This window comes from Rattus norvegicus, chromosome 6, assembly GCF_036323735.1.
Source record: "Rattus norvegicus strain BN/NHsdMcwi chromosome 6, GRCr8, whole genome shotgun sequence".
Taxonomy (NCBI): domain Eukaryota; kingdom Metazoa; phylum Chordata; class Mammalia; order Rodentia; family Muridae; genus Rattus; species Rattus norvegicus.
In genome coordinates, this window is record NC_086024.1 from 45874919 (window position 1) to 45893171 (window position 18253).

Consider the following 18253-nt stretch of genomic DNA (forward strand, 5'->3'; position numbering starts at 1 on the left):
AGTTCAATTCCCAGCAACCACATGGTGGCTCACAACCGTCTGCACTGGGATCTGATTCCCTCTTCTGGTGTGCAGGCATACATGCAGACAGAGCACTTATATACATAAAAAAATTAAAAGTTCAGAATATGTGTTATCATGGAGTTAAGAGTATAGAATACTCCCACTTCCCATTTTATTCCTGTAAGCTTACATTTTCTAAAGTGAACATTATTTTGCAAATAAAAGATAATTTAGGTGTGTTTTAAAGCATGCCATCTGTTTTCTTGTAGTGGCTTTCCGACAGGAAGAAGAGGGCACTGCAGAAGAAGGATGTCGGTGAGTATGCAGGGTGCTCCAGCTTGTCAGCTTCCTGTGGGGACAGTATCCTCAGCTCTCTGGCTCTCAAGTGTGGGAAATAAGCCTTCTCTCTCCGACATTGTTGGTTCCTGTCCCCCTGGTGGTATGGAGTCTCCCTTTCAAGTTAACGAGGTAGCCTCTCCTTCTTTCAAGGATGGCAGCAAGGCTCCTGGGTCAGAGGAGACTTTAGTGTTCATGACATGGCACCATGGCAGGAATATTAGCATGTTTATCTCAGTTGCCCCTTGGGACCCTCAGGAGGGCTTTAGCATGGCTCGGATGAGGCCTGTACGCAGTGGGTGTACGTTTCAGGGAAGAGCCCAGAGGTGGGAAGCCCACTGCTCAGATGAAAGTGGTCAGACTCTTGCAGGACTGCCACATTCAACAAGATGGCCCAAGGAAGACCTTCTTTCAAAACAATTCCAGAAGTGCTTTGCTCCTAGTGTGTTAGTAGAATCTCTTTTGCAATAGAGAGACAGTAAACGCTTTCTTTATAAACAGAAGAACTTTGTGTGCAGAATGTCTGGATGTAAACAATGAGGTCCGTCTGTAACTCACCTGGCTTTGATGGGTTTATTCCCATTGAATGCTTTCCAGTTCAGGTTGCCGATCGTGAAACGAGGCTTACCTTCCTGTAGATTTCAGATTTTAGCCAAGTCTCTAAAAACGGAGCACTAGGAGGGTTTCGACTGTGAGATTGAGATCTTTTGGCAAGCTTCTTGGAAAAATGGGCTCTATGTAGTTCTGAGTCAGGTAGAAAGTGAGATTTTTAACTCAGGAGGAAACACATGCTCAGAACCTACAGACTGGGTTTTTATCTGCCCCCCTTCCAGGGCGCTCATGTGTAACAAAATGGAGTCAGGTTATTTATGGGAAGAAACTGTTTTCTGGCCTGCTCAGGACTAATATGTCTAGCAATTCAAGTGGTTCAGTATTTGAATTTTTTGTTCTTTGTGGTGCTGAGGATTGAACCCAGGACCTTGCATGTGCTAAGCATGCTGTCTAGCACTGAGCCACACCTACAGGCCTTCCTCTGATCTTAATGTTTGGGTTTTATACACAAGGCATAAATATGTCATAGAAAAGTCGTGTTCACAGTAGTGACCAGTCAGAAGAATTATTACCTTTTTTTTTTTTTTGAGAGTAGCTGTTAGTGTTGTGGTGCACAGAGGCTGCACTAGGTCTTCCTCTAGACTGGGTACTCTTGGCCACAGAGAGGCAGAGCTTACAGGCAAACATCAGCTCTATGCTAATCTCCTAGATGAGCCTGAGATTTTGGAGGCGTATGCCTAGAACTGTTTAGGTGAAAATACTGATTTTTGTTGCAGAAGTGACTAATGATAGGTTAGTGTTCCTCCTTGACCCAGATCTTTAAACTCTTTCTGATTATTATTGTGAGCTTTTTCTTTTCAGTTAAAGAAGATGTTCCTTTCTAAAAAGTGAGGGAAAGAAAAGTCAGTTTTCCATTACAGTAGCAGAGTACCTGAGATAACTCAAAAGGAGGAACGTTTTGTTTTGCCTCATGGTTTTGGAGGTTTTGTCTGTGTACAACTGGGTTTGGGGCCCGTGGTGAGGCAGCACATGCTGGTGGGAGCTCATAGTGGAAGGGGCTGTTCGCTGTTTAGCATCTAGGAAGCAAAAGGAGACGGAGCAAATGTATATCCTCTAGTCTCCTTTGAGGGCCTGACTCCAGTGGATAAGACCTCACTACCCCTCCCCTAGAAGTTATATACCTCTCAATTAAAATATGAGCCCAGGAACCAGACCTTTGGACACTTGGGTCCCTGGGGGAATTCAGATCCACTGTTAACTGGTAGGAGCTAAGAAGAAAGCTGTGTTGGGGTCGTTCTCAGGGCTGGAAGCCATTGGGTTGTATACTGTTGCCTGCAGTAGCTGTTTTGTCCTGCATGCTCTGTCCTCCCCTGATGCCCACGTTGAACTAGTTTCCATCCCACCCCCTTTTCTGTTTGTAGATGTTCGTAGGAGAATTGAACTTATCCAGGACTTTGAAATGCCTACTGTGTGTACTACTATCAAGGTGTCGAAAGATGGACAGTATATTTTAGCAACTGGTAAGCATCTTTGGAGTTACAATTCGCGTGTGTTCTATAACAGGAAGTGCTCTGGTAGGAAAAGTTCACCCCCTTGTTTACCTCAGTGTAAACATTTTCAGACATACAGAAATACTCAGAAGAATTAAATGAGCAACCATTTAATTTGACCTAAATTCCCCACTGAATAGTTTACTGTGTTTATCGATTATTTTTTTTTTTTAAATGAATTATCAGAGTAAGTCACAGATAACAGCTCTTCTAGGTCCAGAAATACTGAATGATGGGTCCAGTGCTCTAGTGGGTAGATCAAGTGGGAGGGTTTTGTTATGGTTTGTTTTAAACAGATTCACACTATGCAGCTCTGGCTGTCCTAGAACTGGCTGTGTAGACCAGGCTGGCCTAAAACTCAGAGAGTTCCACTTTCCTCTGCATCCCAAGTGCTGAGATTAAAAATGTATCACCATGCCTAGCAAGAGCGGTTTAATATTAAATTACACTTTTTTTTGTTTTGTGAAATCATTCTCTACACTTGACAAGATTAATTGCTTTCTTACTTAGAATCCTTAGGTTTTACTTTTTTGTTGTTGTTGTTTTGTTTTTTCGAGGCAGGGATTTTCTGTGTAGCTCTGACTGTCCTGGAACCTGGTCTATAGACCAGACTAGCCTCAAACTCAGTGATTTACATACGAGCCTCTGCCTCCCAAGTGCTGGGATTAAAGGCATGTGCCACCACTGCCAGTTAGGTTTTACTTTTACCTTAAAAAGACTTTATCTGTTAATATTGATGGTCTCAGAACTGAAGTTTTGATTGTAACTGCTTTTCATTTAAATATCTCTGTACAGCTAGTGGTGGCTCTAGGACTGTGGTTGGGTGCAGGGTCCTCTGTTTACCTCCACTCTGGCCCTTTCCTTGAACTTATAGAGGTGGATTTAGGGAGCCTCCTGCTGTCTGCTTAGGGCAGTAGAGCTGGTCCCTTCATTTCTGGCTTCTGCCACTGCCTCCATGTTTGTCACTGCTCTGGGACTTGTGACTAAAAACAAGATGGATAAAATTTATCCCTGGAGATAATTTTAGTCAAGATTGGGAAATTGACTACCTTCGGGAATCAGACCAGGGCATGTACAAACTGTGGTCTGTCACAGAGCAAAGCAGCCTCTTGGTTACTTTTGGAAGCATTCAGTTTAGAGTCAGGCCAGATTCACACACTCCTTTCTTTCTCATCAGCGCTGGGGACCAAACCCAGTGCTTTGAGAGTGCCTTGCAAGTGCTCTCGAGACTGAGCAATGTCTCAGTCACCTTCTTAGACTTTACGATACGTAGGGATGGAAATGGAAACAGAGGTGCTGATTTTATCCACATGCATGTTTTTGTCTCATTTCCTTTTCCCTGAGAGTCAAGATGATGCAAGTGAACCTTGTTGACAATGCAGAAATAAAAGGAAAAACAAACTCAAATTCAAAGCCAAGGCCCTGCATATCTTAGTAGTTTTTCCTAAGGCCCATCACATAGATGTCATCATCTATCGGTGGGCTCAAAGTCTGCATGCTTTTCTGCTCTGGGAGGACTTGCTGTCCTGTTACTTTGGGAAACAGGATGTCTTCTCTAGCCTGAGATCATATGCCTTCTGCCTCAGCCTCCTAGTGCTGGGGTTATAGGCGTGCATTACCATGCTAGGTATATTTTTTTGGTTTTTAAATTTTTCTTTTTTTAAATGAAATCCTAAGTTTTGATTCATGCTAGAAAACTATTTCCTGGTCCCCAGCTCCAAAAAAAAAAAAGAACCCCCCCCCCCCAAAAAAAGAAAAAAAGACAACTATTTCCTTTTGTTTTGTTTTTTTATAATGTTGTTTTGGTTTTTAAAAATGATATTTATTAGGGGCTGGGGATTTAGCTCAGTGGTAGAGCGCTTACCTAGGAAGCACAAGGCCCTGGGTTCGGTCCCCAGCTCCGAAAAAAAAGAACCAAAAAAAAAAAAATGATATTTATTTTTCCTCCCTGCAAGCATGGTACATTTATTTGGAATGCAAACATTATAGAAGAATGTGACATAAGATGTGAGCATCCCCAGATAGTTGCTGTGTCTGCACTTACTCTGCCCACTGTCCCTATGCAGCCTTTAGCTTCACAGAATTGGGATCATACACACTGTGTTGCAGTCTTCACCTCTGGTCTTTGAACTCACTTCCCTTATCATTTTGGGGGCTGCTGAGATGGCTCAGCCGGTAAAGGTGCTTGCTGAGAAGCCTGAGTTCAATCCCTGGAGCCCACGTGGTGGAAAGAGAAAACTGACTGCATAGTACACTTTGGGAGCATGTTATTGGTGCTACAGCGCTGCTCATCTTTGTGAGCTACATGTTTCCTGGTGGGGGTAACCACCGTTTATTTAAGCAGGGCTCTATCAGTGGAGCCTGTTTGCTTTTAATCTTTGGCCATGTGTGGCACAAGTTGCAGCAAACATTCTTCCTGTAACTGTTATGCCTGTGGCTAGGTTTCTGTAGTCCAAAATTGGGGTGAGTTGAAATATAGTTTCAAGGTGAATTTCCATCACATACCTTACATGTATTGGACATTATCAGGGAAGTTGAATCGGTTAGTGTATGAATAATTTTTTAACCCTTTCACTGACACAAATATTAAGCTTCTTTTTTTGTCTCATTAAGCTGTTTGATTGTTTCTGTCTTTTACTGGATTACTGTAAATCTTCTAGGGTATTTATATTTCATTCTCCATGGCTTGCTTGTTTTCCCTTTGTTGTCCTCTTTGGGATGTTTGTGTGGGACTATTCTTTGATTTAGGGATAACTGTCTTATCTCAGGACAGAAAGGACATGCACCAGTTGTACAGGATGTGGCTACATAAATTGTAACCTTTGGTTTTGCATCATGCTGATTTTCTTTTATAGGAACATATAAGCCTCGAGTCCGGTGTTATGACACCTATCAGTTATCCCTGAAATTTGAAAGGTGCTTGGATTCTGAAGGTAAGAGGCCAACTCTAAGCTCATAAATAGCTTTTCATAATTGTCCATTGCACTGCTCTTTAAAATGGGGTGGGTTGTATGGTAGAATGGGGTGGGTTGTGCAGTGGTTTTGGTCGCTGTAGATGAAGTAGTTTAATATGGTGCTGCTCTTAACAGACTGCAAACTGCACAACCATGCTCTGGGCTCTGCACGGGGCTACCCTTGAGGTCGGCCAGGTGGGCTCTTCTTATCTTTAAGGCTGGTATAAAGTAGGCTTCCAGCCTCACAAAGGTTATGGTTTCTTGCTGGTTCTCAGCTGGACTTCATTTGCTTTGTAAGGCTGCCAGCATTCTGCCCCAGCTAGAGACCTCAAATCCTCTTCTTTCTTTCTTGCTTAGCCATTCAAAAACACACACACACACACACACACACACACACACACACACACACACACACACACACAAACACCCTTATGTGTATGGGTGTGTTTTGCCTGCATATTTATGTATGCACCATTCATTTGCCTGATACCTCAGTAGGCCAGAAGAGGTCATCTGATCCACTTGGACTGGAGTTACAGATGGTGAGCTGCATGTGGGTGCTGGGACTTGGACCTGGGTTTTCTGGAAGAACAACAAATGTTTTTAATCACTTCTTTTAAGGGATTCATATGATTAAACAAATCTTTCCCCTTTGTCATATAGTATAACATAATCTCAGAGAGCAGTGCATCAATAACTCACAGCTCCACCCTTACTCTCACCAGGGAGCATTGCACCCTGTCAAGGTCACAGGGGCCATTTCCAGAATTACATTGACAGCAAGTTAAAATGGCAGCTTTGGTCAGTTAGCCCAGTGTTTAGGATCAATGGAGAAGACATAAATGGGATACAGCGCTGTGTAGAATTACCAGCATATCGCCCTGGTCTCGTCCTTGCTTCTAGAGAACATAAAAACTTTGTACGCCATTAACAAGTGCTCTTTCACTCTGTTTTTGAGTAGAGGTACACTCTACACAAAGAGTAAAAGAACACCGTTGCCTTTTTTCTTTCTTTTTGTTTGAGACAGGGCTTCTCTTTGCAGTCAGGGCTGGTTCAGAACTCATGTCTAGACCAGACTGGCCTCACACTCATGGAGATCTTCCTTCCTCTGCCTCCCAAGTGCTAGGAGTAAAGTCCTGCGCCACCAGTTGAACACCCAGCCTTTTAAAGCAGCATTTTAAAGGCTGCTCTTTAGTTTATATTTGAAAGTCTAAAATACTACTATGAACTTCTCAGCAAAACTATGGCAAACATTTTTAGGAATCATTCTAAATTTACTTTAATTCTGTAAGAAACTTTAGACGATAGTAATGACTTCCTATTTAGTATCAGTGGGAATATTCCTCCTGGCGTACGGAGAAGTAGGACAAACAGCATTTGTGTATAATTATTCACCAGTTAAAACCAGTTAGAATCCTCACACGAAGTTTGTGGTTTTGTTAGAACACTGGTGGATAATTGCATTTTTTTCTATTTTTCAGTTGTCACCTTTGAGATTTTATCAGACGACTATTCAAAGGTATGTTTTGTAGTATTGGCTCGTACTTGCTATGCTCAAGAATTGAGTGGGAAGTTACTTTCTAAAAATATATTTTTTTATTTTTATGTATATGTGTATGTGTCTCTGTCTGTGTGTGTACAGTTGTCCTTGGAGGTCAGAGGGGGCATCAGATCCCCAGGTGATTGAGAGCGGCTGATCTGAACCCAGGTCCTTTGAAAGAGCAGCAAGTGCTCTTAACTGCTGAATTGTCTCTCCAGCTCTGGAACTTATTTTTCTAATAAATAAATATTACCTGTGTTAAATTAAAAATCACTGTGTAATAATAGGTAGTATATCGTTTTCTGTGCAATATCTTTAAAAAAAAATTGGGAGCGAACTTTTGGTCAACCTAGTGTCAAGTTGGTTCTCAGCATCTTGGGGCCTCCCCTTTATTCTAAGGGATTGGTAGCAGTCACCCTTTGTTAGGTACCTATGGTCTTGATCTGTGGTTTTGATTATTGATGTTAGCCTAGGCATGTTTGCCTTCATTTCCTTATTGATACAAGAAAAGGAAGCCAACAGTTTGTTCAGTTCTTGTCGTGTGCTCTGGTGCAGGTTTGAGCACAACTGAATAGACTTTTTCTGATACCATTGTCCATCTTTGACTTTTCGTGGTCATCATCAGTGGTTTTCAGTTGTTAGGGAAGCCTTTCTCAGTTTAAAATGGGAATGATGGGAAGTGTGTGGCGCCTTTAATATTCCCCAGGTAAAAGGATTTCAGCAAAACAAACTTTGTAATGTCACTCGCATCTTAGAAGAAAGTTGAGTTCGTAGCTGAAGTGGCTTTTCCTTCTGGCTTCAGTTCCTCCAACTGTGAGGCACAGATTGTTCTTTAGCTGTTGTAGCTGCTTATCAAGGACTTTGGTGATTTTATAACTTTTTCTGGTATTGATAGGTTTGCATTTAAATGCTATGCTAGCTTTTCATATACACCTCTGTCATATGCTAAATGTGCACATGTGTACACACATCTGTATATTTGTACAGAGTGAGCAGGGGGAGAGATGAGAGATTTTCTTGCTTGGGTAGTTTTAGAGATGACGAAAGTTAGGCAAACAAGCTTTGATTGTTTCCTTTTCAGATTGTCTTCTTACATAACGACAGATATATTGAATTTCACTCACAATCAGGATTTTACTACAAAACCAGAATTCCCAAGTTCGGCCGAGACTTCTCTTACCACTATCCATCCTGTGACTTGTACTTCGTAGGTGCAAGGTACTGATGAGATTATTTTTACTTTCCCCTTCCCACCTCCCACACAGCTAGCTGGCTTCTCTTCTTAGATTACTTGTAGACTTTATCTATGCAAGTGCTCTTAATAGAGAAAGTGATGTGTCATTACTGTGAAAGGGAATTACTCTTAGAAAAAGGGATTAACACACACACACACACACACACACACAGAGTCTATGTGTTACGTACGTAGTTTCTAGTAGGTGGTGTTATAATATAATTTTGTCTTGTTCAGTATCAGTGATGAATTTCTCTGTGGGCCGTTTTGTCACTAATGGCATATGTAGTTGTAGAGGTGGGATGTGGCTCAGTGGGTGGAATTCTTTCTCTGCAAGCATGAGGGCCTGAGTTAAGATCCTCAGCCTGGCCGTGCAGGCCAGTAAGTTCACTGCTGGACTATGGAAGGTGACCCTTGGAACTTGGGTTACAGATGGTTGTGAGCAGTCTGAGGTGCCGAGAACTGAACTCGGGAAGTCTCAGATCTTAACCACCAAGATGTAGCAAATTCTGAGCAAAGTGTATAGATTTCGAATAAGTTTTTATCAGCTTTTCAGGAGTGATGACTTGTGAGTGAGAGCTGTGCATGAGCTTCTGAAGTTTATACTTACTCCCAGGAAAATGCATGTAGTTCACCAGATTGTCTTTGTCCCTTGCAGCTCTGAAGTTTATAGATTAAACTTAGAACAAGGGCGGTACCTGAATCCTCTCCAGACGGATGCTGCGTGAGTACCTCATTTCTACTGCTACACATATTTTGCCCAGGAGATGGAGCCAGAGGCCCCTGTTGTTATCAAATGACCTAGTTGCTTTAAACCAGCAACCTGTGCTGTCTTTTAAAAGAATATCATTAACTATGTTCTTAATCAGAACTGAAGGTGTTGTTCAGTTTCTTTTCTTTTCCTAACACCACCACCACCTGAGCCTATGATTTCTTAAAAGTTTAAGTTCTTATAGAAAAAAGAGTTGTAATTTAATTCCAGCACTCAGGAGGCAGAATTGGTTGGCTCTCTGAGTTCAAGACCAGCCTGATCTACATAGCAAGTTTCAGGCAAGCCAGGACAATGGAGGGAGACCAGGCCAGCCAGGATTTTATACAGACACCCTGTCTTAAAACTACAACAATAAAACTTAAAATCAACTTTTAAAACTCAGTTTATTATTTTTACTTTCAGTATTAAGTTTTGATCTATCATTTGTTTTGTGTCACTTTTTTCTATTGATTTCTTTTTTGAAACAGGGTCTCTTCCTGTGTAGCTCTGGCTGTCCTATATCACTCACTATGTAGACCAGGCTGGTCTTGAATGCCAAGAGATCCGCCTGAGTCTTTCTCCCAAGTGCTGGCTTAAAGTGTACACTACCACACTCAATTTGTGGAAATTTTAAAAATTTTATTCTTGATGTTTTTATTAGTAGACATAAATTTTTAGTTGCTTTTGCTTTTTCCTTTACTACATATTTTAATTACTTTTCCTTTTAAAAAAAAGCTTTTTGGTAATTTTATTGTTTTATACTTGCTCTTTTGTGTATAGTTTGCTTTCTGTTTTGAGACAGTGTTTCCACGTATCCTGTGTGGCTTGGCATTTAATATAGGCCAGCTGGCCTCCAGCTTGTGGCAGGCCTCCTGTCTCTGCCTCCACAGTGCTGAGGTAACAGTCATTGCCACCATGCTCAGATACACTTTTATTCAAAAAGGAATTCTTCAGGAGTGACCCTACCCTCCACCTCCTTATAATGATGAATAGCAAGTGCGCAGCAGAGTGGGCGCACTCCATGCCCAGTGCTGTGCAGCCTTCTACCTGTTCAGCTAACAGTGACAGCAGGTTCAGGCAGGGCCCATGCTGTCTCCATTCACAGAAGGCAGCCGCACTGGGGTAGGTGGCTTGCCCAGAGCCCTGCAGCCTGGAAGCTGGAGTGCTGCCCATCTATACATACAGAGCTTACCAACTTTGCTTATCTCTATGAGGGGATTCTGAAAGGAGAACATGGAGTGATAAAAATCCCGAGCTGGAGAGATGGTTTTGTTCTGCCCTGGTTTATTATGTTTAAAAACTTGTAACTTCTTAATACTTTATTACATAATGGAAAATTACCTGCTCTTCAGCTGTTTAATTTCGTTCATAACCTCTGTTATTTATTACATATCCTTTATACTCTGGACTGGAGCATTTTGTTCTTTGATTTAATCCTCACAGTAACCTATCGAGGTAGGTCAAAATCCCCAGCGAGTAAGAAAATGAAGCTTTGTTTGCACATCCAGGTCTTGAGATTGCCATAGTGATGGCCTGTGTTCCTAAGAATGCTGCCTTGCCTTGAAAGAAAATAGAAGGGCCTTTCTTCTCACGGTGGAATAGTATTTCAGAAGGAGGGCCTCTTACCTGGCATCCAGCAGGTAGTGTCACCCTGGGTATCAGTGTTCTGGTAACTGTGAGCCGAGCCTTTAGCTCACCCAGGCCTCGATGTATTTCATTCATGGATGAGAGTCTGCATGTTTCTGTCCACAGGATTTGGACGTGCTGCAGACTTAGACTGTTCATTGAGTGTCTCTTCCTGTGAACTAGATGCTCCCTAATACTTTTTCCTGTGTTTGTGTTACTCTTTAGGGAGAACAATGTTTGTGACATAAACACAGTGCATGGCTTGTTCGCCACAGGAACAATAGAGGTTAGTGGGTGTTCACACTGAAACAAACACGGTTCAGATTTTCTTTAGTATGTCTTTTTCTTGTTATATTTATTTAGTGGGTGTGCATTCCACCCTTGCCACTGTGCTTATATAGAGATAAGAAGACAACTTATCGCAGTTGATTCAGTTCTTCTGGGTAATTCCTGGAGATTGAACTTAGGTTGTCAGGCTTGGCAGCAAGTCCCCTTACCCACTGAGCAATTTTTCATTTCAAAAAAGATTTTCTGAGGCTGGAGGGATGACTCAGCAGTTACGAGTGTATTCCTCTTGCAGAGGACCTGAATTTGGTGTCCACCATCCAGGTAGAGCAGCTTACAACAACCTATGACTTGAGCCCTGGGGGACCTGAGGTCATCTTCTGGCCTCTTTGGGCACATGCACCCACAGACTCATACCAACATACAGACATACATGTATACGTAATTAAAAAATAGAGACTTGCCTAGCATTGTGAAACCTAGGTTTGGTCCCTAGTGGTGTCTAGATACACAAGCCAGTCAGATAATCAGTCAATTAATTAGTCTTTAGCTTTTAATGTATTTAAGAAAATTATGGGCTGGAGAGATGTCTCAGCAATTAAGAGCACTGACTGCTCTTCCAGAGGTCCTGAATTCAATTCCCAGCAACCACATGGTGGCTCACAACCATCTGTAATGGGATCTGATGCCCTCTTCTGGTGCGTCTGAGGACAGCTACAGTGTACTCATATAAATAAATCTTTAAAAAAAGGAAATTACACCTTTAGGTATGTAGAAAACAGTTCAGCAATAATATTCTACACATTCCTTTTTAAAATAAAAATGTTTTTTTAAAGGTTTTCTGAGCTATTTGAAAGTAAATCACAAACATTATGACATTTCATGCTTAAGTATTTGAAATGTAATTTTTAAAAACAGGACTGAAGCTGAGAATGGTAGATCATACCCCAACCCTTGGTAGTAGGTATTAGAGAGGCCGAAGGCTAGCCTTGTCTACACAGTGAGTGCAAGCTGATCTTGGCTATAAAAGTCTTTGTCTCAAAAAAGCCAAAACATAGCTAGGTGTGGTGAAGCATGCCTTTAATCCCAACTTGGGAGGCAGAGGCAGGCAGATCTCTTGAGTCTAAGGCCAACCTGGTGTACAGAATTGAGTTCCAGGACAGCCAGGGCTACACAGAGAAACCCTGTCTACAAGCAAACAAACAAAAATCTCAAACTAAAACAGTAAAAAGTAATACAGATAAAAGCAAAGATTTATCCTGTGGTCTTAGCTACTCTGGAGACTGACTCAGGAGGATCGGTCACTTGAGCCCAGGAAGTCAAGGTTAGCCTAGATGGCAGTGAGATTATCGATTCAAACAAACTGACGAAACCATAAAGAGCTCTTTCATAAAATAGAAATGTCTTTATTGCTCCTTCCTCCCATAGGAGCCAACTCAAGGGTCATGTATATAGTTGGGACTTTTTATCATTTTTCTTTTCTTAATAATGAAAGTAGATCACCTTGTGGTGAAACACCAACAACTGCCAGGATTACAGGTTAAAAGCTAAGCTTTGATTCTGCATGGAACTAGTGGTAGCAAATCTTATTTTTGGCAAATGTTCGCTAGTTTTCTAGTTGCAGCTTTTACTTAAATGTGTTTTTCCTCTGTTCAGGGTCGAGTGGAATGCTGGGATCCAAGAGTAAGAAAAAGGGTTGGTGTGTTAGACTGTGCATTAAACAGTGTCACAGCAGATTCAGAGTAAGTAGCAATCAGTTTTCAGTAGAGCTGTCAATCAACCTTCTGACTTAAGTCAGTGTGCCGGTATGAAATTAATTGCCAGAAGATGGAACTCTTCCTGACTCGTGTCTGAAACTGGTGTTTCCTATAAAGCCATGGGCAAGCCAGGGAGATTCCCGCTCTCCAGTTCTTCTCAGAGCAGCGTGGGTTTCAGTTTTCAGTCCCGCAGGATTGGTGACTGGGCAGGGTGAGAAGGTTTGTTTTGAATGCTATGATGAAGGAGGCAAGGGTGACTTTTTCTTTTCTTGTTCTTATTGGTCAAATTCCTATGCTTAAAACATTTAGAGAGAAGTACATACTTGGAGAGAAAAAATTTGTTACACAGGTAGCAGCTTAACTAAGAAGGACGTGTCTTTATCATCCGCTCACCAGTGTGGGCTGGCAGAGGTTGGCAGCACTGCCCAGGTGTTGGCTGTAGGATGAATAGGATGAACAGGCAGACCACCCTCAGGCAGGTCTTCGCTCCAGGCTTATCTGTTGCAGTCAGTTCAGAAAAGCCTTTCTGTGGGCTTGGAGCATCCACTGCTTCTCCAGCAGTCCACATGTACTTCAGGGAGAATTTACACACCATCATGGATGTCATGTGGGAGGGTGACGTGACACGTCTGATGGTGGCAGGCTGCAGTGAAACCGAGGGCCCTTAGATTATTGCAGAGTTCTGTATGATTCCTTTTGGGTGGGACTTCATAACTCCTTTGACAAGATGTTTATGTGGAGCATCTTTGATTAAAAACAATTAAGACTGACTCAGCTGACCGGCTCAGGAGGATGAGTGTCTGAGGTGCGTGCAAAGCTGCAGGGACAACCCTCGGGACCACAGGAGCAAGCAGTACAGTGTAAAACAAACTAGGAGTGACAGGATTAGAAAGATTCATCTTTCCAATATGTAAATCTTACTCTGGGTTAAGAAATAAACTTGTGTGTTTGTTTGTTTTAAACTGCTACATTTAAAGTGATAATAGAAACATTTCTTCTTCTTGATTACTGTTTATTTTAAAATGATAATCAGCTTCACTAATCATGACATGGTGTAGAGAATATTAAGCAGTTTTAAGCCAGGAAGTTCACTTCCATGCAGAATAAACTAATGCAAGAAATGCATATTAAGGTTTTTTGGTTTTGTATAAGGTGTGTGCCTGTGCATGAGTCAGGTGCCTAAAAAGGCCAGAGGAGGGCACTACATCCTAGAGGCAAAGCTTGAGTCACAGGCAGTGAGCAGCCCAGTGTGGATGCTGGGAACCACATCCTTCTCCTCCTACAGCAGGTTGTGCTGTCCCCTCAGAGCCAGCTCTTCAGTCGCCACTTTGTTTTAACTCATCAGCATTAAAAAAGAATCGGAAAAATTAGTACATTTAGGAAATATACTAATAATAAGAAAATAATACTAAGGAAATCAGTTATGTTAAAGATAATTTACTCGTTCTATAGGAAGCAGAGAGATATGTCGAGATGTGTGCTCTGTGTTCACTGTGCCCTTAGCATCACAGCGGCCTTTGTTTCTCTTTTTTGTTGTTTCTTGTTTATTTTCTTTTTGTAAAATAGTCTCACTCCAGCCTACTTGGCCTAGTACTCTGTGTACACCATGCTGATCTCAAATCACAAAGATCTACCTGCTTCTGCCTCCTGAGGGCTTGGATCAAACAAAGGCGTGTGCCCGATGACTTGAGTTCAGTCTCTGGAGCCCCCAGAGGTGGAAGGAGAAAACCAGCTTCATTGAGTTGTCCTTTGACCTCCACGTACACTCCTGCATCTTCACACGATTCTTTGTTTTGTTCTGAAGCAACCACAGATGTGTAGGAGTCGATGATCATATATCTTAAGGCTGTTTCAAGTAGAAGTGCGATAACTGTAGGAGATGGGATACTACATAATCTGAGGGAAAGGACAGAAAAAGGCCATCTAACTTTGGTCTTTAGAAATATGGGAGTACTTTTTTTTTTTTTTTTTTTTTGAGACAGTATTTCTGTATCCCTGATTGTCCTAGAAATCATTGTGTAGATCAGGCTGGCCTTGAGCTGGGAGATTGCCCTCCTCTGCCTGCTAAATGCTGACATTAAAGGTGTGTACCATTATATATATCTGGTTGAAATACTAAGTGAAAATTGATTCACATTCTGAACTGAATTTTTTTGTTCTTTAGAGGTAAGGGATTTTCATCTGTTGTGATAAAATATTTTGAAAATAATTATATTTAGTGTAACAAAAGATGCTAAGCAGTTTCTGAAACAGAAGGAATAACAGAATGCTATGTAGCAGAATTTGGCCAACCAGAACCTCCAGGAGTATATCCAGTGTTTGCAATTCAGTGATTATTTCCCAAGCATCTAGAACCTAAGTTTCTGGGGTTAATGCTACATTGTTTTACAGAAAACCTAATACAAATAAATGTAGGTGTCTACCACCTCATTGAGTGGACACTGTCTCCCTGTCTTCAGCTGAGGCTCCTCCCTAGCACGTCCTCACCACTCTTTCCTCCTCTCTTTTCAGTTTATTACATTTGTTTGTTTGATTGATTGATTGATTTTCATGGGCAGGACACACCCATGCACCTTCATGTATGTAGAGGTCAGAGCACAACCTTGAGAAGTCTCTTCTTTCTTTCTACCTGTGGGTCAAGTTGTCAGGCTTGGGAGCATGGCTGGCCCCACTGAGCCCTCTCTGGCCCTGGTTTGTTCTTTGAGCTAGGCTCTCCCTTATCCATGCAGGCTGTAATCCCTGGGTTTAAGGAGCTCTCCTGAGTATCTGGTACATAGTAGACATACAAACACCACACCCAGTTTACTGTTGTTAGAACAGAGGTAGCAATTAACTAAAGCTATGTGACTGCTTAACAGATAGTGATTTTTTTTTCTCTTTATATTAAAGCATAAGCTTCAGGCTGCCCTCAAACTCACTGGGTGACTGAGACTGGGCTTAAGTTCCTAATGCTTTTCCCTCAAGTGCTGAGATTACACCATCCCATCCCTACTTTAGTACTTTATATTTACCAGAGACTTGGTGAGTTCTTTATACAGAAAATGATGTTTTGTTAGGTACTTTAATTTGATGTATTTTGTAAAAGAAAACTCTCCATCAGTGACTTACTCAGTGTTCAGCGTTTGAGAATTCTGTTTCAGAAGTATGTTTATGTAGGGAAGGGTATATAAATACACATTTTAGATACACCTTTCAGTGAGAAAAACATACAGTTGTTATAGAGGTTTTTTTAAAATTTTTGTAACATTTTTTTATAAAAGAACAATGACCATGTCTGTTTATTGTCAGGGGAAAACATCCAGAGGCATAAATACCAAAATGTTAAAATCATTGGGTTTTTTTCTGCTGATTCAGTTTCAAGTGATTTTATTGTATTTTATTTTTTTTAAAGATCTATTTTTAATTATAAGTGTCTGTATCTGCACATAAGTGAAGCCCAGAAGAGGGTGTTGGGTCCTCTGAAACTGGAGTTATGGGTGGGTTCTGGGAAATCAGACCCTGTTCCTCTAAAAGAGCAGCCAGTTATTAACTTCTGAGCCATCTCCCTAGACCCAGTATTTTTTTTTTAATTTAGTTTTATGGTTTTCCTACAAACCTTGCAGCCTGTCACTTGTGTTATTTAGTAAATTCTAGAAAGTGGAGAAGTTAGAAATGGTCACTAGAGTAGACTGTTGTTCTTTTCCATGATTGACTGTCTGCCTGAGGAAGTCAGCAGGCTAGCCTGGAAATCAGGAAGAACCAACAGGAGAGTTACATAGGCTGGTTAAGAAATAATGTGCAGGGGTTGGGGATTTAGCTCAGTGGTAGAGCGCTTGCCTAGGAAGCGCAAGGCCCTGGGTTCGGTCCCCAGCTCCGAAAAAAAGAACCAAAAAAAAAAAAGAAAGAAAGAAATAATGTGCAGAAGTCAGTGAATTTGGTATTTATTAGCAATTCCCCAGGAGGAGGAGAAAGCGGTAGAAAAGTTCTCATAACATAAACCGTACAATTATTGAAGGATTCCTTTACCTGTCTGAAGACAGTGATAAAATTGCATTATGAAATAAGCCTCGGAGGAGTAGGAAAATAACTGTGTATGACGTTATTCTAAAGTTCATTTTGAAGAGGAGCAGCAGCCTCCTTTCCAGCCACTGCTCAGTGCAGCTCCAGGCTAAGGCTGTAGGTGGCAGGAGAGCCTTGATAGTGCTCCAGGCATCAGTCTGGCCTGGACTCAGGGCTGGTAGCATGTGGCCCATAAGGAGCGGAAGCAGAGCTGTTGTCTACTTCTTTTTGTGGGACATGACCTCACTGTGTAGCCCTACCTTAGCCTCCTGAGTGCTGGGATTGCAGGCACGCATCAGCATGGCCAGCTCTTGTCTACTTCTGATCTAATCTCTCTTTTTTTTTTTTTCCATCTCAGTCTTTTGGTACTAGTGTTTATAGCTGGTGCAGAGGAAGTATATTTTAGAATTGTAGCCATACTTTTTGTTCTTCAGTACTATAGAAATTTAGGTCTTAGTCTTTTATTTTAGATGAATGAAATTGATCTATTTTATTTTTTAAATTATGAGTATGTGTGTGTGTGTGTGCCTATGAGTGCAGGTGCCTACAGAGAGCAAAGGTGTCAGATCCCCTGGAGCTGGAATTATTATAGGTTGTTGTGAGCCACCTAACTTGGATGCTGGGACTTGAATTTGAGTTCTTCGCAAAAGCAGCACATGTTCTTAATCACTGAGCTCTCTCTCCTGCTTCCATGAAATTGATTTACATCAGAAGTAAGCATACCCACCCACATCCCAAGGTAAATTGTTTCTCTGAGTAATGATAGGGATGTTTTGGGGCTGGGAGGATGGCTCATTCAATAAAGTGCTAGCTGTGCAAGACATGACTTAGTTTACTGGGCTCAGGGCCAATAGCATGTGGCCCATAAGGATCGGAAGCAGAACTGTTGTCCACTTCTTTTTTGTGGGACATGCAAACCATATTCACTAATCCCAGATCTGGAGAGACGCAGACAGGAAGATCCCTAGGGGTCCCTGACTAGCAAGCTCCAAAATCATTGAATATTCTATTCAAAAGCACATGTGTATTACAGATATCTGATGTTGACCCCCTGATGTTGACACACACACACACACACACACACACACACACACACACACACACACACACACAGAGTACACACATACACATATCCTGGAGAAGTTCCTGAAAACACTGTTCTATTGTCTGAATAGAACGGAAGATGAAGGTGGGTTTGGGGTTCCATTTGTATAGGAAGTGTCTTTTTTATTATGAAAGTTTGGATACAGACTGTAAACAAATAGCTGGTAATATGATTTTCCTTGTTAGATTTGAAGTGAAGATAAATGATGACTCTGTTATTTAGTCACAGAGGACAAACTCTTGCCTTTCAGGATAAACAGCTTACCCACCATCTCTGCGTTGAAGTTTAATGGAGCCTTGAGCATGGCAGTTGGAACATCCACAGGGCAGGTAAATGTCACTTGTGAGCATGTGAGCCAGTTTTCTAGACATGTATTGGAGGCACCTGGGATAGTGAGTGAGGCTCTTCTCTTTTGGCTGTAGTGGAGAGGGTACTCCAGAATACCAGATCCTTTTAGCACCTCAGAAGATTAGTCTTGTCCTTTGGAGTTAGAGTTGAATCGAGGTAGTCCTCAGACATTCA

The 18253-nt window shown here is 41.6% G+C and overlaps 1 protein-coding gene across 3 annotated transcripts in view; it reads left to right on the forward strand.

The window, feature by feature from the left end:
• The window catches only part of Nol10 (nucleolar protein 10), a 92295-nt gene that overhangs the window by 13146 nt on the left and 60896 nt on the right, over positions 1-18253 (forward strand). For all 3 annotated transcript variants that reach the window (XR_005505511.2, XM_063261889.1, NM_001014076.1), the window contains 9 exons: positions 273-318; positions 2313-2411; positions 5297-5374; positions 6877-6914; positions 8017-8153; positions 8828-8893; positions 10772-10832; positions 12488-12573; positions 17982-18060. Coding sequence is in view for 2 of the 3 variants with exons in the window: in XM_063261889.1 (XP_063117959.1) it covers positions 273-318; positions 2313-2411; positions 5297-5374; positions 6877-6914; positions 8017-8153; positions 8828-8893; positions 10772-10832; positions 12488-12573; positions 17982-18060 (690 nt within the window). In the remaining variant the exon portion in view is untranslated. The remainder of the gene's footprint in view (positions 1-272; positions 319-2312; positions 2412-5296; positions 5375-6876; positions 6915-8016; positions 8154-8827; positions 8894-10771; positions 10833-12487; positions 12574-17981; positions 18061-18253) is intronic.